Source organism: Pleurodeles waltl, chromosome 10, assembly GCF_031143425.1.
Source record: "Pleurodeles waltl isolate 20211129_DDA chromosome 10, aPleWal1.hap1.20221129, whole genome shotgun sequence".
Classification (NCBI taxonomy): domain Eukaryota; kingdom Metazoa; phylum Chordata; class Amphibia; order Caudata; family Salamandridae; genus Pleurodeles; species Pleurodeles waltl.
In genome coordinates this window covers 480,257,440-480,277,563 of record NC_090449.1, presented here as the reverse complement: position 1 = coordinate 480,277,563, position 20,124 = coordinate 480,257,440, and the positions used below count along the sequence as shown (strand labels likewise).

At 45.6% G+C, this 20,124-nt stretch overlaps 1 protein-coding gene across 1 annotated transcript in view; it reads right to left on the bottom strand.

Moving 5' to 3' along the window:
• Positions 1 to 1,981: 1,981 nt before the first annotated feature.
• CDK5 (cyclin dependent kinase 5) overlaps positions 1,982 to 20,124 on the bottom strand; it is a 256,946-nt gene continuing 238,803 nt past the window's right edge. Inside the window, exon 12 of the mRNA XM_069210772.1 lies at positions 1,982 to 5,625. Within this exon, the coding sequence (XP_069066873.1) occupies positions 5,539 to 5,625 (87 nt within the window). The 3' untranslated portion in view covers positions 1,982 to 5,538. The remainder of the gene's footprint in view (positions 5,626 to 20,124) is intronic.

The following is a 20,124-nucleotide window of genomic DNA, read 5'->3' as shown; positions in this document are numbered from 1 at the left end:
TCGGTTCCGGGTCGAAGGGTAAAAGGCATGATTTCGCCCAATTGACATGCAGGCCCGAGAGAGCTGCAAAGCGCTGTAGAATAATCCCAATCGCTGAGGGGACATTAGAAATGTCCCTGAAGTACAATAGAAGATCATCAGCATATAGTGATACGGTATGTAAACCGTCACCCAGCGCGATACTCTATTGGAGGCCTCCACTGCGCAGTTCCACGGCCACTGGCTCCATCACAAGGGAGAACAGTAACGGGGAAAAGGGGCAGCCTTGCCTCGTGCCTCTGCGTACTTCAACCTGGTCCGAGATGTTCCCACCCATCTTGACCCGAACCCTAAGGCAGGTATATAGAAGCTTAACCATTCGCAAGAAACGTGGGCCGTGGGCCAAGGCCCAACCGCCGTAAAGCTTCGAAAAGATACAGCCACTCCAGTGAATCAAAGGCCTTTTCCAAATCAAGAACCAGGCATCCCGCTAGCGGCCAGTCTCGTGTCGAGTATCGCACAAAACGGAATAGGCGCCTGATATTGTGAAAAGTGTCTCGTGTGGGTACAAATCCATTTTGATCAGTGTGAACCAGGCCCGAGACCATGGGTGCCAAGCGTGTCACCAGAGCCTTAGCCAGTATTTTGTAATCAGTATTGAGCATCGCCAGTGGTCTGTAGGAGCCAAGTTCCGATGGGTCCTTGCCTGGCTTAAGAAGCGACACCAGCAGCGCCTCTCTTTGCGATACCGATAGAGACGCCCCATGTAGAGATTACTCGTACAAACGGAGGAGGTGAGGCGCAAGGGTTGCGGAGAAGGTTTTGTAGAAGTCGGCCGGAAGGCCATCGAGACCGGGGGTTCTGCCCGCCGATAGATCATGAATACTGCTCTGGATCTCAGGAAGCGTCAGCGGTTCCTCCAGTGCCTCCCACTGGGCATCCGTCAAGCAGGGCAGGGTGATTGACGAGAAGAAATCCTCACAGGCCCGCTGGCTCAGCGGTGACGGCATTCCTTTCTATTGGAATGTTCCAAAAGGAGTAACAAACTGTCAGTGGTTTCGATTCCTCAGCCAATTCCGCCTGATGGTGGACGCTATGTAACTCTAGTGTAGAGAAGACGGTTGAACCATCCAATTTAGGAAGTAGGTTTTTAACCTTGGGAAGAGTATGATTGCCAATGGTGATGTTAGCATTCAAGGCACAGAGATCAACTAAGAGCCTCAAATCCCCATTGTCTTTGTTGGTTAGACAATAGGAGAAATCCAATCAAATGATTTATTCGCCTCAATGATGCCTTCCTTCCGAAGATTCTCCAGTAACAGCTGAAGGTCTTTATGGACACTGAAAGGGACATTCCTTGATTTCTGTTCCACTAGAGTTGCATTTGTCTTTAACTTTACACTCTGGGAAGATCCTTTTTATTTGGGGGCGTTGGGACGACAAGGACAGAACGTACAGTATTATTAAACACAGATAGACAATAAGTGTAATACACTGACAAGGGAGCACAATACAATTGAGACGTTGTTGTGCATGCTCAAGATAAGTCAAATGTTAAAAAAGATATGCTCCAAAACTAACAAGCTGGGCCATGAATAGGAAGTAGGCATATGACAGTTACAAGAAAGACAAAAATGGTACGCAAAAAGGAAGGCTCCAAGCCCCTTTATGTTCTTGGTAAGCCCAAAATATGCGTGGAAACATACAGCACATGAGCTATCTATTAGGCTCGACCTAATAAATAGGCCACAGCAAAAATGCAGGTTCTTCTGTTAAAAAAATGAGCGATTAAAGAGAACATGTACAGTGGAGGGATTTTAAAGCTACTGGGTGTCATCTTTGGGAGGTAGTTGCAGGGGGACAGAGAGGAGTGCAAGGATTTCAATTCAAAAATAGTGTCTTATAACACTGTCCAATCACTTCACAGAACATAAAAATGTCATTGTGAGCATTACTTTGCCTGTGGTTTCACATGGACCAACAAAACACTATTCCACATGAGTCTGAACCGAAAACTATTTAATTCAAAGAACCTGACAAATATACATACCGTATTGTAGAGTAAGTCACAAATTTAAAACAAATAAAAATCAAAGTATAAGTACATAAGGGCTGGCACAGTGATCTATAACTTCCAATGCTGTGTAGGATGATCGTGTGCATACACCAAGAAAACAGCATTTTGGTTTCTTATCCACAGCACTTGCATTAATATTCACGAGCAAGGCCTGCCATGCATTACTACAATTTGTGAAAGACCATGGACTTACAGTTCTGCAATCTGAAATAATTTTGCATGTGGCACTTGCCTAGCAAATATTCCACCTACATACCATGACAAAAAGTAACAATAACGTAGGGGTGTTGGTACCAACTTGGCAAGATAATGACATAGGGTGCCTAGTAAGTACAAAATGAGTGTTCCTTCACCTGGAGCAGGCATTAACACTAGGACACTAATATTCTATGCAGAGAGGTCCATCTGGCCCGGAAAACACCACCACACAGTATGGACGCAGACATATAAAGAAATGGGAGGCCACTGCTTACCAGAGGTATCCATAATGCATAATGATGGTTGGCTTACGGCCAGGATTTGGTGGCAACAAGCATACCATCCTCATGGACTTAGACTGGCACTTTCCATTTGCACGAGCACCAACAGGAGGTAATACATAGTATTTGTACACAGAATGTGCCTAGCTTGACCGATAACCCACATATTTCCCTATCTAAACACAAGTTTCCTCTGTTTGCCACATGCATGCAACTTTGATGTAGATTGCAAATGCCAATTAAAAAACACTGGCATACAGCAAGCAAGCACACATATAGGGGCGGGGAATTCTGGCCAAAGAATCTATGCACACAGATGGCCTGCTCAAATATATGGAATGCAAGAAAATAACATGGCAATGTTAAAAAAAAAAAAAAAAGATTAGAACCTAAAAGGTCAGAATCAGGTGATAAAATACTTTTAAAAAGTTTGAACCCTAAACGATTAAGCAGATAATTTTAACAGTGATGGTGTATACATTTCATGTGCATCGCTCAGAGGTCTGAATGCAGAGAACCTCAAACTCCATGATATACATTTTTTTCATAATTTGATCTTATAAAAGAGCTGTTTTGTTGGTGTGCGACTTTTTGATGCAGATATGAACAAACTGAACAAAACTGATTGAGCCTAATTTATACTAATCTACTCGAAATCAAAAAACGTTATTATACTAAATATGGATTTTTACTTCACAAAAATAAAGTATCCCCTGCGACTGAAAGAGTGACCAGTATAAAGAAAAAGTAGGTTTAACCCAGGCCCATGTTTGTGCTATCATGTACAGTTTTCTACATTACTGAATAAGACACTTACAGCAGAGCCTTACGGGAGGCGCACAAGATAAGGACCTTATTACAACAGCTTAATCAAAATCATGTCCTATAAAATATGGAATTATGAAGGTGCCTTTCTTGCACTTGGCGCCTAGTTCCAGCAATCTCAGAAATCCGGTATGCAAAATGCCCTATACTGTGGTTGTACAGGCTAGTACATCAAAGTAAATGACTCTTGATGAAGGTCTTTATTCTCACCAGCAGAAAATGAATTGTTAATGGATTTACCGATAAACAATCAAATTGAACAAACTAGTCGCATAGGCTTGTGGTTACTGCAGCCACAACCTCTGTGAGCAATCAGAGTATTAAATTAATGTCCAAAGGTAGAACCATACATAAAACAATTTTCTCACTCACTGATCTAGGGGAACTTTAACTTTGGTGGCTGATCACCAATGTGTTAAAACAATTACTGTTATTGAGGTGGTGTGATCTGAGCTAGTTTATTTGATCAACTGGATTCCATCACTCTAAAATGGATGGCCTCTGTTCACATGTCTGCTAAACGTAATGGAAAAATCATCTTTTACAGGTGAGGCCTCTGGTTCCTTAAGCGCAACCCTTAATTGTGTGGACAACCTTGTTAGGTTGATAATAGTCTAATTCTTCCAATATTTCCTCTCTGGAACAAGCACATCCTAGACAAACCATACAAAAGGCACTATTTAATTCCATTCCTCACTGCAACTTTGTCCATTAGTCAAAGAATACTGTTCATTTGTGGTTTGGATAAAAGTCATTACAGAGGAAGCCCTTCCCTTTCACTGTAGCAGTTGGTGAAATAATTTTTCGAATTAAAGGACTCTTCACGAATAGTAGTAGTGGGACTTAATCCACAGATTAATTTCAACAGCACGAAGGATGACCATTTGGTCTGGTTTCTCTGAGGATAATATTTAATTATTGTTGTTATCATTAAAAGGTGCCTGAATCAGTACAATTAATAAACCTGGACTCTACTGTGGTGAAATAATAAATAAGAATGAGAACGAATGGAAAAGCCTGAATCACATCTACAATTACAGGAAACCAGGCTAAGTCATGTAGCAAGATATCAATAAATGCTATCACAGTTTTCAGTAGGATCATCTTCATAACCCATTTTCCACAACCTGCTCCTGGCTACTTGCCTCTGGCCATGGACATTTGTAGATTGACATTAATATATGCCTAAAGCCTATTAACTGAAGCCGGAAAGAGGAAAGAAAATGAAGACTGTAATAGCAGTGAAGACACAGAAGCAGCATTCATTCACTGGGTTCACACATCATCACAACTCTTCCCGCTGGACTAACAAAGAAAAGACAGAGCTCCCTTACTGTGCTTCTACAGAAAATCAATAGACTGTCCTTCTGAGATCCCTCACTGGATTTGCACCACCCAGGATATACAGATGTACATATATTACTACTCCGAGTTACAGAATCCAAATTACTTCAGAAGTATGTACAGGGAGACATTTCATGGATTGAGTCTGATTACTCAAACATCTGAACACTACACAGGGTGTATGGGAGAGGAGAAATGAAAATAAATAAATGTACACAACATAAGAAACAATATGTACACAAGGATCTCACTCCTGGCATAAATACTACTCATACAACACTATGCACATGGAGAATAGCAGTACAAACACGTTGCCACTATATACTCCTAACAATACAGTGAGCCCACCGCCTCCAGAAAGCCCCTATATACATATACTAAGTAACAGCAAAGTAGTGACTTGTTTCCACCCCATCCATGAGGATAGTGGAGAAAGTAAACCCCAGCAGGTGGCAATGACTTCATATTCACTGATGTCTGATTCCCATGTATCTGTCCACATAAAACTGAGCTGTTTCCTTGATGTCCCATTGAACCCAAAGTAGTGGCAAGATGCTGCTCTGAAGGAGGTCGAATGATGGTTGGCCCACTCAGTTAAAGAGTGTTTTCCATCAAATTACTAATTAAGACAACTGCCCACAAAGTCCAGACTGATGCCCATCCATTCTGAGAAGGCACCCAAAAAGCAGACGTCCATTGAGGGTGCTTGCAGATGCATTGGATAGCAGTTCAGTGGGCATAAATTGTGTTCCAGTTAAAGATAAGGAGCAGGTAAAAGCATGAAGGGCCTTGGAAGGGAAAGGTGAGGCAGGAATGAAGGGAAAAAAACTAATTTTATGGGGGACAGAAATCTGCAAAGTAGTGGTGCTGCAGAGCTTCATCGGCCGAGATCCTTTCCACTGGGTTACACTTCAGCAAGTTCTAGCCGAAAAGAAAAACAAGCAATTACTATCAATGTCGAAAATATCAATGTCGAAAATGGCAATGGTATCAGTCTAACACATTTTCAAATAAGAAACAGGCTACAGACTAGTATGGATCTACTCAACATTTTACACAGTGGTTTCTAAATCAATGTGAAAAGGGATTGGAAGATTAGTTTTCCATAACTATCCATCCAATAGCAGTCAACCTTTATGTAAAAGCAAGCAATTTTATCTCAAATCAAAGAGAACTTCCTATTCAATGACATAGATGATGTGATCTTTCGGTGGTACAGAACTCTCTTAAAGCTGTGGTGATGGGGTCCTTTATAGTGGAATGTATTAGGCTGAAGAACATGAGAGCGGGAATGCTGTTTACCTTCCAGAGAGAACTGTGAGAAATGGAAGTGCAACACAAAATCCTTACAGAAAATATAGAGTAAGGTTTTGGTAGTGGGAGGACAGTTGAGACTGCTAGAAACAAAAATACTATGAGGATGGCTACGAAGCTAGGGAGATGCTGACATCAAAACACAGGGAGAAATAGACCCAATTATTTGTACCATGCATTAAGATACCAGGGGGGCATGCAGTTAACACTAGAAACAGATAAACTACCTGCATTCCAGCAGCGCTATCAAGACCTGTATACCAGGGAAACAGTAGTCCTGGGCATGGTGACAGAGTATATCAGAAAGGCTGGGCTTGGATACATTGATGACAGACTAGAGTGGTTCATTAGCTAGCCCGATCACATTGGAAGAGGTAATAAAAGTTAATAAAGGACTGAAATTAAAATAGGCTGAGGCAATCGGCGACTTCCTAACCTTTAATCAAAACATGCTAGCTGAGATTGGTAGGCTTACTCTCAAGGGTATAACTATTTCACATATCCGGGTACAAGTGACACCTTTAATGATGAACGCTAGAGCATTTGTTCTTATTTTTTTAAACCATTTTATTGTCGTTCAGCATAGTACAGTAAAAAGCATGAATCATAGGTATGTCAGATAGACATCCATGAGGTTTAAGCAATAGTGTTATACGGAAGGCCGTGCAGCTGGAGCAAAATGAGAGAAAAAAACAAACCAAAGTCAAACCTCAGATCATTAGGTAAGTGGTACAGTATAAGTAGTGCTGTTATGTTGATGATGTTGTGGACATGATTTGTGAGGGGCAGATTCCTGAGTTGGCCAACCCCTATTACGAAGCTCTCACCCAGCAGGGAGGGGCACTGCTGTAGGAAAGTGCCACTGTTGTCATGGTTACCCCCCACGTTTTGCATAATGTTGATGCCAACTTTGATTGAAAGTAGCCTGGGACCCTGCTAACCAGTCCCCAGCCACAGTGTTCTTTCCCTAAAACGGTACCTTTGTTTCCACAATTGGCACAACCCTGGCAAGCAGTTAAGTCCCTTGTACAAGGTACCCATGGTACCAAGGGCCCTGTGGCCAGGGAAGGTCTCTAAGGGCTATAGCATGTATTATGCCACCCTAGGGGACCCCTCACCAAGTAAATACAAACACCTTGCAACTTATGTGTGCTAGTGAGGAGAAAAAGACAAAGTTGAAATGGCACCCCTCTCAGGGTGCCATGCCCACAAATCACTGTCTGTGGCATAGGTAAGTCACCCCTCTAGCAGGCCTTACAGCCCTAAGGCAGGGTGCACTATACCACGGGTGAGGGCATAGCTGCATGAGCAATATGCCCCTACAGTGTCTATCACCATTCTTACACATTGTAGGTGCAGTGTAGCCATATTGAATATGTGGTCTGGGAGTTTGTCATTACGAACTCCACAGCACCATAATGGCTTCACTGAATACTGGGAAGTTTGGTGTCAAACTTCTCAGCACAATAAACCCACACTTATGCCAGTGTGGGTATTTATTGGAAACTGCACACAGAGGGCATCTTAGAGATGCCCCCTGTATGTTAGCCAAACTGCCAGTGTAGAACTGACCAGTCTGTACAAGCCTACCACTTTCAGACAATTTTCTGACCACATGGGGTGAGTGCCTCTGTGGTCAGAAACAAAGCCTGTCCTGGGTGGAGGTGCTTCACACCTCCCCCCTACAGGAACTGTAACACCTGGTGGTGAGCCTGAAAGGCTCAAGCCTTGGATTAGAGTGCCCCAGCGCACTCAAGCTAGTGGAGGTGCCCGCCCCCCAGACAAAGCCCCACTTTTGGTGGCAAGTCCGGCAGGAAAATTAGGGAAAACAGGGAGGAGTGACCACCCCTAAGGTGTCCAGAGCTGAGGCGGCCCCCCTCCCTGCAGAATACTCCATCTTGGTTTGGAGGACAGGGACCAATAGGATTAGGGTTGTGCCCCCCTCGCCAAAGGGAGTAGGCACAAGGAGGGTGTAGCCACCCTCAGGGACAGTAGCCATTGGCTACTGCCCTATGACACCTAAAATGCCCCTAAATCTAGGATTTAAGGGCTTCCCTGAACCCAGCTCACCAGATTTCTGGTGACTACAAGAAGAAGAAGGACTGCTTAGCTAAAACCCTTAGCAGAGAAGAAGGAAGACGACAACTGCTTTGGCCCCAGCTCTACCAGCCTGTCTCCTGCTTCAAAGACTCCTCAAAAGACCAGCAACGCATTAAGCGGGACTAGTGACCTCTGCCAAACTCCAGAGGACTGCCCTGCACTCAAAAGGTCCAAGAACTCTGGAGGACAGCGGCTCTGTCTGAGAAAAACCTACAACCAAGGACTTCCACCACACTCCGGATGCGTGAGTCTTGAAACCTGTGCACCCGACACCTGCGGCGCATGTCCAGGTGGTCCACCCAGCAAGAGAGGGTCCCCAGGAGATTGCGAGGAAGTGCCCACCCTGGGTTCACCTCACCACCCCTCCACGACAACGCCTTCAGAGGGAATCCGGAGGAGCTCCCCTGACCATGAAGCTCCGGTTGAAGATATCTGACACCTAAAGACACACTGCACCCGCCGCCCCCAGCCTTGGAGAACCCGACCCCCAGTGCCTCTACGTTCAGCAGGTGGCCCTCCGACCGGTGGTGTGCTCGAGACACCCCCTTGGACCTCGTCTGCAGCCTCTGAGTGACCCTCGGGGTCTCCTCGTAGACCAGCATTGAAAACCCGTTCCTGTGCCGCTGACAGTGTGTGTTTCGTGCCTACTTGTGGCCCCTTCAGTGCTCTTCTAATCCCCCCCTGGTCTGCCATCCGAGCCACGGGTACTTACCTGCAGGCAGGCCTGATTCCGAGAACCCCCGTCTCCATAGCAGCCCACGTTATATTTGCTCAACTTTGACCTCTGAACCCGGCCGGCCATGTGTTAGTGGTGCGTGTTTGGGGTTAACTTGAAACTCAACCGGTGGACTTCCTAAAACCCGGAGACTGAACCTGTAAGTGTTGTATTTACCTGTAAAATGATCTAACATTTCTTCCCCATAAGAACTGTTTCTGAAAATTGCAGTGTCCATTTTTAAAACAGATTATTGCCAATAATTCAAAAACTGTATTACTTACCTATTTCAAACAAAGTACTGTTGATACCTTTTTGAAATACAAAACTTTTAAGGTAATTACCGGTGTCGCGTGGGCTCTCATTATCCTAATGAAACTACTGGATTTGGGCGGCAGAATCACTTGCGCTGTGGGGGACTGAGTCTAAACCCACTACAGGTGACAACTGTCAGACTAATCCAGGTTTTGCTCCGGCTAACTAGCAGTGCCTCATCTCCACCCAGGAGCAGGGATGATTGGGCAGCCGAGCGCATGACACAATTGATTCCTCAGGCAAATCGTGGTCACTCAGATCACATCGGTTTCTCTCAGGTACATTAGTCTCACATATACAAGGACAATCAGAGGCAGAATATATTTCAGTAAGGTTTTATTGAAGCAACTGCATCTTAGATAATAAAGCATGTACTGCAATAACTAGGACTCTAAAGCATGACAGGATTAAAATTGTGACAAGGAGAATGAAGCATAAAAACAACGCTACCATATTGTCACTAGAATCGTTAAAATAATCCCTACCTAGGCTATGTTAGAGCACAGCATGTTAAGCTCTAGTTCTGCCCTTAAGGTTCCCCTGGGAAGATATCATCCCTCATACCTGAGCAAGAGGCCTGTAGTCTACATAAGCAGCTGTAGCGAAGCGCTCAGCAATCAGCATACAGTCGTGGTCATCTGGCTGGAATCTCCCTCTAACGTACAAGGGTCAAAGTAATGTTTTCATAATAAAACAGCTGATGTTCCAAGAAAGGATCCCTACTTAAGAGTGTATATGTTTCTATGAACACTAGAGACAAAGTGTTACCACGTTTGCCGTCAACCTATCTTACTGCAGCCTTGAGAAAAGCACAGAGTGAAATAAATGTCTGGTTTAAGAATGCCGTGCTGGCCTAGGCAAAGAACAGCTAGATAGAGAAAATAAAACAAGACTGCAAATGTGTCTATTGTTAAAATAATAATAAACAAAACTGAATAATATATATCTAGGTTAAAGTGGACAGCGGCAGGCCTAGTTCGCTAAAATAACGTGTATGAAGCTGTAACTAAAATGGCTACACAACACCGGCAACTTGAATCTTGTGGTTCTAAAAATAAATTAAGAAAATCTATTTTTGCAAAATAAAAACCATTGGTCGGAAGTTAAGTCATTGAGTGTGTGCTTCTTCTATTGTGTGTGTGTGTACAAATGCTTTGCACTACCATCTGATAAGCCAAACTGCTTGACCACAGTACCACAGAAGAGAACATTAGTATTATCTACTTTAGCCTCTGTTAAGCCTCTGGGGAACCCCTGGACTCTGTGCACACTATATTTCACTTTGATATAGTATATACAGAGCCAGCTTCCTACAACTGGCATTTATTCGAGGAGAATTACCAGGTTATGCCCCATGGTATACGTACGCTGCCGCGGGGTCTTTGGTTTATGTGGTCCAGGTGTCCCGTAAAGTTTGCACTTCTTCTAAGAGGAAGTTTCACAACGCAGCCATGGAGACTTTTTGCAGTCCACAGACTTCTTCACGGCGCAATGCTGCGACCTTCGCCTAAGCTGAAAGGCACGATTTGGCCGAATTAACGCTTAGCCCTGAGGCTTTGTGAAAGTCCAACAAAGTCTGTGCAATTTCGGAAATTCCTTTGCGGACATCACTGACATATATGAGTACATAATCTGCATATAGCGATACAGCATGCATCTCCCATCCTACTGGAATAACCCATCCCACTCCCTGCCGATGGAGGCGTTTGGCTAGCAGCTCCATCGCCAGGGCAAACAGGAGTGGCAAGAGAGGACAACCCTGTCGGGTCCCTTGCCTCAACAAGAAGGGCAGCAGTATGAGACGCCCTATCCGCACAGGGGTGTTGGGTTCCATGTAGAAAAGACAGATGAGGCTCAAGAATGTCCTTGAGATGCCCAGATCTGCCAACGCCGAGAACAAATAGTTCCAGTCTAGGGTATTGAATGTTTTTTTGAGATCTAGCACAAGGCAGGCTGCGTAAGGCCAATGGGTTGGGGCAACCTCCAACACCCAGTGTAGGCAGTGGATATTCAGAGGGGTGGACCTCCCAGGGATGAAGCTGTTCATGTCTATGAACAGGACTTGTGGCATGTGTACCAGTGGGTGGGTTACTATCATTGTACTGAGGATCTTGTAGTCCATTCCTAACATTGAAGAGCATTTGTTCTTATGAAGCCTGTTAGAAAATGGGGTCACTGGTTGGCAGTCAGTTCACAATCTGTCCAAGCAGGGACCAGCAGGGACCCTAACTCTAGTCAAGGTAAGTGAGTCATACACCTACGATAACCCCGGCTCACTCCCTTGGTAGCTTGGCAAAAGCAGGCAGGCTTATCTCAGAGGCAATGTGTAAAATATATGAACAAACACAGAGAAAACACCACAAATTGACTCCACACTAGTTTAGAAAAATAGCCAATATTTATCTAAACGAAACAAGATCAAAATGGCAAAAATCCAACATGCACAAGCCAAGATATGAATTTTTTAAGTTAAAAAAAGAGTCTTAAGCCATAGAAAGCAATGAATGTGTTCTTTAAGCACCTGGTATGCGTTAAAACTAGGGCCGCATGGGCGAGCGTGCGTCGGAAAAGCAAGCAATGCGTTGATTTTTTACTTGCAAGTGAGGTTGTGTGTCGATTCTTTCTTCGCCGGGTAAGCAATGCATCAATTCTTTCCTCGCAGACAATCAGCCTTGGGTCTTGTAGGAAGGTAGCCTCTTTCTAGCCTTGTTACCCCCACTTTTGGCCTGTTTGTGATTATATGTCAGGGTGTATTTACTGTCTCACTGGGATACTGCTAGCCAGGGCCCAGTGCTCATAGTGGAAACCCTATGTTGTCAGTGAGTTTGATATGTGTCACTGGGATCCTGTTAGCCAGGACCTCAGTGCTCATACGTTTGTGGCCTGTATGTGTTCCCTGTGTGGTGCCTAACTGTATCACTGAGGCTCTGCTAACCAGAACCTCAGTGTTTATGCTCTCTCTGCTTTTAAAATTGTCACTGCAGGCTAGTGACTAATTTTACCAATTCTCATTGGCGCACTGGAACACCCTTATAATGCCCTAGTATATGGTACCTAAGTACCCAGGGTATTGGGGTTCCAGGAAATCCCTATGGGCTGCAGCATTTCTTTTGCCACCCATAGGGAGCGCAGACAATTCTTATACAGGACTGCCACTGCAGCCTGAGTGAAATAACTTCCACGTTATTTCACAGACATTTTACACTGCACTTAAGTAACTTATAAGTCACCTATATGTTTAACCCTCACTTAGTGAAGGTTAGGTGCAAAGTTACTTAGTGTGAGGGCACCCTGGCACTAGCCAAGGTGCCCCAACATCGTTCAGGGCAATTTCCCCAGACTTTGTGAGTGCGGGGACACCATTACAAGCGTGCACTACATATAGGTCAATACCTATGTGTAGCGTCACCATGGTAACTCCGAACATGGCCATGTAACATTTATAAGATCATGGAATTGTCACCCCAATACCATTCTGGTATTGGGGGGACAATTCCGTGCATCCCCGGGTCTCCAGCATAGAGCTAACTAACTTTCCGGGGTGTCCTCTGCACCTACCGCTGCTGCCAACCCCTCAGACAGGTTTCTGCCCCCCTGGGGCATGAGCAGCCTGGTCCCAGGAAGGCAGAACAAAGGATTTCCTCTGAGAGAGGGTGTTACACCCTCTCCCTTTGGAAATAGGTGTGAAGGGCCTGGGAGGAGTAGCCTCTCCTGGCCTCTGGAAATGCTTTGGAGGGCACAGATGGTGCCCTCCTTGCATAAGCCAGTCTACACCGGTTCAGGGATCCCCCCCAGCCCTGCTCTGGCGCGAAACTGGACAAAGGAAAGGGGAGTGACCACTCCCCTGACCAGCACCTCCCAGCGGAGGTGCCCAGAGCTCCTCCAGTGTGTCCCAGACCTCTGCCATCTTGGATGCAGAGGTATGAGGGCACAATGGACAGCTCTGAGTGCCAGCAGGTGACGTCAGAGACCCCTCCTGATAGGTGCTTACCTTTCTTTGTAGCCAATCCTCCTCTGTGGGCTATTTAGGGTCTCTGCAGTGGATATCTCACCAGATAACGAATGCAAGAGCTCCCCAGAGTTCCTCTGCACTTCCCTCTTCGACTTCTGCCAAGGATCGACCGCTGACTGCTCCAGGACGCCTGCAAAACCACAACAAAGTAGCAAGAAGACTACCAGCAACATTGTAGCGTCTCATCCTGCCAGCTTTCTCAACTGTTTCCTGGTGGTGCATGCTCTGAGGGCTGTCTGCCTTCACCCTGCACTGGAAGCCAAGAAGAAATCTCCAGTGGGTCGACGGAATCTTCCCCCGCCAATGCAGGCACCAAACGTCTGCATCACCGGTCCTCTGGGTCCCCGCTCATCCTGACGAGCGTGGTCCAAGTGTCCCCGACAGTCCAGTGGCCCTTCTGTCCAAATTTGGTGGATGTAAGTCCTTGCCTCCCCACGCCAGACAGTAATCCTGTGTACTGCATGAACTGCAGCTGCTCGGGCTTCTGCAAGACTTCCTTTGTGCACAGCCTAGCCCAGGTCACCAGCACTCCTTCCTGCATTGCCCAACTCGCTGAGTTGGACTCTGACGTCGTGGGAACCTCCTTTGTTGCTCTGAGTCGACTGTCGTCCTCAGATCTTCTAAGTGCCTGCTCAGGTGCTTCTGCGGGTGCTGCCTGCTTCTGCATGGGCTCTCCATGTTGCTGAGCGCCCCCTCTGTCTCCTCCTCCAAGGGGCGACCTCCTGGTCCTTTCTGGGCCCTAGCAGCACCCAAAATCCTCAACCGCGACTCTTGCAGCTAGCAAGGCTTGTTTGCGGTCTTTCTGCGTGGAACCAACTCTGCATCCTCCAGCACGCCGTGGGACATCTTCTGACCAAAGAAGAAGTTCCTAGCACCTTCCATTGTTGCAGAATCTTTGTCTTCTTCCACCCGGAGGCAGCCCTTTTGCCCCTTCATCCGGGATTTAGTGGGCTCCTGCCCCCCTGGACACTTGCATGACTCTTGGACTTGGTCCTCTTCCTTTACAGGTCCTCAGGTCCAGGAATCAGTCTTCAGTGCTTTGCAGTCAGTTGTTGTCCTTGCAGAATCCCCTATCTCGCCTTCTACTGTCTTTCTGGGGGTAGTAGGGTAACTTTACTCCTACTTTTCAGGGTCTTGGGGTGGGGTATCTTGGACACCCTTAGTGTTTTCTTACACCCCCAGCGACCCTCTACACACTACACTAGGCCTGGGGTCTATTCGTGGTTCGCATTCCACTTTTGGAGTATATGGTTTGTGTTGCCCCTAGGCCTATTTCACCCTATTGCATTCTATTGTGCTCTACAGTGTTTGCACTACTTTTCTAACTGTTACTTACCTGATTTTGGTTTGTGTGTGTACATTTTGAGTATTTTACTTACCTCCTAAGGGAGTATATCCTCTGAGATACTTTTGGCATAGTATCACTAAAATAAAAAGTACCTTTATTTTTAGTAACTCTGAGTATGGTGTTTTCTTATGATATAGTGCTAAGTGATATAAGTGGTATAGTAGGAGCTTTGCATGTCTCCTAGTTCAGCCTAAGCTGCTCTGCTATAGCTACCTCTAGCAGCCTAAGCTGCTAGAACACTTCTAATCTACTAATAAGGGATAACTAGACCTGGCACAAGGTGTAGGTACCACAAGGTACCCACTAGAAGCCAGGCCAGCCTCCTACAGGTCTTTGCAGTGATAATGAAGATTTTGACGTCCAGGGATGATGCCTGGAAAATCCGGACGTATGGCTGCAATGAATCTGCAATGAGCTGGCAAATGCGTCAATTTCACTGGTGCTGCATTGATTTTCACCTTGGGTTCACCAGCTTCTCCTTTCAAAAGCCCAGGGACTGGATGTAGCACCACTTGGCAGGGTAGGAGTTTCGGCAAAAGGTGCTGGAAGATGAAATCTTTACTGACCCTGAGACTTCACAACAGGCGGCGAGCTCAGTCCAAGCTATTGGAGAAACTTCACAAGCAGGATTTCAGAAAGCAAAGTCTAGACCTTTCCCTCTTAAGGCAGAAGCAGCAGCAGACAGGCCAGCACAGCAAAGCAACAGGCAGAGTGGCAGGTCCTCATCATGCATCTTCTGAAGTCTCTTGATCCAGAAGTAATCTGAAGTGGTGGGGTCAGCAGTCCAATACCTATACTAATTTCTACCTTTGAAGTAGACAAACTTAAAGGAAAGTTTTTGTAGTGCACAAGACCCTGCCTCTTCCTTGCCCTGCCCCAGACACACACTAAGGGGTTGGAGACTGTATTGCGAGGACAGGCACAGCCCTTTTAAATGCAGGTGTCAGCTCCTCCCTCCCACTCTAGCCCAGGAAGACTCATCAGGAAATGCAGGAAAACAGTTCACTTCGGGTGGCACTGGGGTGTATGGGTGCAGAGGTGCTTTTCAGCGCCGGGTGCCTTTATGTTATGCTATGGGGAATGGTCCCGATAGAAAGATGCAGCAAGCTGGGAATGGGGGATCAGTCCGGTTGAACCAACAAGGGGGCTCAGGTCTCACAATGCTCAGGGACATAGGGACACCTTTTTTCCCCCCTTCTCCTCGGGCCGGAGTGGCCAGGGGCAGAGGTGTCCTGAGGCGTCGTTTTTTTGTCACCAGGTCACTCGCGGTAGAGGGGGTCTGCACAAAGAGGCTGCGGGAGTTGTCAGGAAGTCCACAGTTGGCAAACCCAAGGTGGGCTTCATTTTTGGAGGGGTCGGGGGTTCATGGTGGCACCGTTGGCCCACTCCAACTCAGGCTAGAGGGCATGGGTGCAGTGGTGCATTCTGGTGTCCGGTTTTGGCGGTCTGGAGTCATCACAGTTGTTCTGGGGTGCCTGCAGGATGCAGTGGAGCAGCTCAGCTACTCCATGGGAGTTCCTAGGTCTTGGTTGAAGACTGGCAGTCCTCCCAAACTTTTGGAGGCATAGGCAGTTGCAGGACAAGTCATCGTTGGTGCAATTCTCGAGGACCGCAGACAGGCCCGGTGGGGCTAGGACCAAGTTAGCTGATTGTCGTCTGTTCTTGCGACAATTCAGAGTTTGTCTTCTTCCATCAGGTAAGCAGGATCTGCTTTTCTGGTGCCAGGGGCTCTCCTAAATACTGGAATTGGGCGTGTTTGGGGAGTGTAGAGTAGTAGCAAATGGTCTAGTTACCCCTGGGGTCACTATGCCCCCATATGACCCCTTCCTGTGGGAAGTGGGCATAACCCTGTCTCCATCTTTAAGATGGCAGACTTTCAAATTTCATGCCCACATCAGGTAGATCACCGTAGGGAGTAGAATTGGCCTGAAGGTGGACATGCCTCTCTGACTACTAACAGTCCCATCTGTCCGGGCGCCAAATGGGCCCTGGGTCAGGGGGGCCGCATCTCCTTACCTCTGAAGGAAGCCAGATTTGAATACCAAAGATGATGAGCTCTTTGAAGCCCCCTGCCTTGGAATGCTAATTCGCAGGTTATCCTGTTGGGAGGGGATTGTAACACCCCTCCTAGAGCAGGCTTTGTTCCTGACTGCCCAAGAGTTGAGGCTCTCTCCCCTGGGGGTCAGACACTGGTCTGTTGGTGGAAGGCTGGTTAAGACCAGTCAGCCAGCACTCTAGTAGTTGGTAAGTTTTTCAGGGGGGCATGTCTCTGGGTGCATGTATTAATAAATCCATCACCGGAATCAGCGAGTGTTTATTAATTTGAGATGCTTAATACCAAATATCCCTAGTTTCAGTGAAGCCATCATGTACCTGGGAAACTCGTATTGACCAGTGTCCACCCCATGTACTTAAAATGGCTTCCCTAATCACTTACTTTGTCTAAGTAGCGACAAAGACATAGCAGGGGCATATCTGATCTTGCAGCTATGACCATATATGTAATGTAGTGCACCCTACCTTAGGGCTGTAAGTTCTGCTGTAGGGGTGGCTTACATATATTGCATGCAGTGTTAGTGGGCATGGCATACAGGTTGAGTGCTATGTCATGTTTTCATTTTTAGCTGCACCAAAATATGCAGCCTGCAATGACAGATAGCATGATCTAGGTGAGGGGTCCATGAGGGTGGCACAATACATGATGCAACCCTTGGGATCTTTGGTTTCCATGCCCTAGGTATCTGGGGTGCCATTTACTAGGGACTTAAAGAGGTGGCAAAGGTGTTGCCAATCGGGGGAACTATTGTGTAGTTTTGGGGATAGAACACTGACACTGGGGACCTTATTAGCAGGCCCTAAGTGCACTTCAGTCAAAGCTGCATAAAATTCCAGGCAAAAAAGTGGGGTTACTATTGCAACAAAGGCCCAGTTTCCTACATTTGCAAGATTGGCTACATCATTTTGTTATGGCTACGTTTTACCACATGTTTTTGTTTCTGTTTTATTTCAATAATTATATTTCTTTGCATATTCTAGTTTGATGTTCTGGCTTTTCATTTTCCAGTTGTTTGTAACGTTCTCATTTGTAAAGAAAGAGGACATGTTATATGCCTCTTGCGTGGATCTGCCTGCCACGAGAAAGATCAAAGACCATCTTGCTGGGGTGAGTCGGTTCTATGTTGTCACCAATTCAGGCTAATAGCATATGTTGTCCTGGCAGCAGGCAAGGGTGTCATGTTGATTTGTGAATTGACTCATAAAGATTGAAAAGGGACACATACATCAAGAGAGTACAACTTTTATTACAACAGAAGATCTGTTGCGTCAGTTGACCTACCCTGACCAGGCAGGGCTTACAGTTAAAGGGCAGGTGGGAAAGAACACAAAAAAGTTATATACCTGGTTCATGTGGCAAATAAACAAAAGAGAGAGAATGCTTGTGCCACCGGATGTTGCGATAGCACCTGACACTATTAGTAGAGTCTTTGGTGAGGTTTTGTATGCCCGAGGATTACGCCCTTTAATTCAAACTATGGTTCTTGACTATTACACCACACCACTTGTTCCCAAACGGTAAAGACATGTCGAATGTTCACGCAGAATGAGACACTCGACAGGGCTGCCCGATATCACCCTTGCTATCACGTATCTTGAACCTACAGATCAGAGGCTACACAAGGCAACAAATACAGAGGGAGTGAAACTGGGAATCAATGCATTTAGGCTCATATTTTTTGTTGATTACATGTTGGTCTAATTATCTAACCCCACACATACTCCATTGTGGCCCTTTCTGATGAGGGAGCTTCAGGTATTTAATGAAGTCTTGGGTTTCAAGGTTAATACTCACAAAACAAAAGTATGAATTTGCTGATGTACAGATTAGAATGGCTTTTGTTTCTTAAGTTTCTGGAGGTGTGGCTCAAAGCTTTATGTTGCTAAATTCTTCTCTATGACCAGGAAGCTTAGGTTGGACCTTTTAAGGAGGCACTCCAGATTGTTGCTAGGATATATTGCAACCATCAAGATGGTGGTACCATCAAGATTCTTGTTTCTAGCACTGCCCTTAATTATAAACCAGTAAGTTTTAAAATAAGTCTATCAGATGTTTGCAGACTTACTGGGTATGGAAAGAAATCAAGGGTCCCAAGTAGAATAGCTTTTCGTCTGGTTAGAAAAGGCAGCCTGGGAATTCTTAATCTGATTTAGTGTTACCAGGCAATACTTTCTGGAGTGGTCAAAGCAGACACATTTTGGTGCTTTTTAGACTATACCGTAGGTGGGTGGCCCCTGTTGGGTGTACACTAGTTAAGCCCCAAACACAGAGTTTGAAATATGGAGTCCAACAAGTATGCCCCATTTTCTTTGTCTTTTTAGTATTTGCCATGTATCCTTGATTTACGTTTGGAGGAGCTTCTAAGTTGGCAATTCAGTCAAATTCCAACAACCTTTCAAGACAGTTATTTTCATGGTGGCTCCGTATGGTCTTGCTCATTCTCAGTGTTTAGGTAGTAGCCACCTAATGCTGGACTAGACAATGTTTCCATAGCTGTTCATCAGAGAATTGCAGGCCCACTAAACAGTAGGGAGTGTCATAAGTTGACACATTCAATTTCATTGCTTGCATGTTCACACCTGTCAGTTCTGCCACTGAATAAAGATGGCCTTTTTAGCAGATGGTTTGGGAAGCAGGTGCCATGATGGAAGCAAGCCTACAGACTAGAAGTAATACAATGTATATAAAGGGTACATTATCTTACTCATACATCTTGGCTCTTTTACAGTCTATGCGAGTGTAGATTCCAAGGTACACTGAATAGAGACAGGAATGAACAAGGCAACATTTGGCAAGTTAGCTTTAGGCAAATGGTTTTGAAGAATTTCCTGCCCAAACTGATGTGCTGCTCTGTAGAGCTACCAAGGCAGTCCCTTATGGCCATAATAGAAATTATCCCGTGGTCAGCTGAAGAGGGATCAGCAGTCCTAATGGTTTTGTTGGCTCTATCAACTGGCCTTGGTATTATCGACCACAGTTCACTGCAGGAAAGTAAAACGGCTGGGGAGACCAAGCAATGCCACTGTCTGGCTCACATTTGTCTCTGCTAGTTTAAGTACAGTCATGCAAAAAAGAAAGTAAATCTCTTAAGATTTTATGGTTTTACAATTTTTTGCAACATTTATTGATTTAAGTTAGATGGGGTAATAGAAGTACATGGAAAAGAACAATATATCACAGGCAGTGTCATGGTCGTAAATCAAGCAATATAGCAAAATGCCGGTACATGAAAAGTAACATGTTATTTCAAATTGGCAATGTCTGGAAGTAAATATTCCAGTGAGACACTTAAACTGGGAGCATTAATAGGACAACCAGGGCATGTAGGGAATTGTTGGGGAAGGGAAATGGGAAACGAGGGACATAGGATAGCAAGGCTGAGGCGAGCCAAGCATATAGAGGGGTAGGTAAGGGAGGCAGACCTGTTCCTTATGGAGAATTGGGGTGCGAGTAGATCATTATCTGCTAGGACTCTCATTGGATAACTAAAGCGAAACACAGCTGAAATCATCAGTCACTACACTCCAATAGAGTATCATTAGGGGGAGGTGTTTAACGAT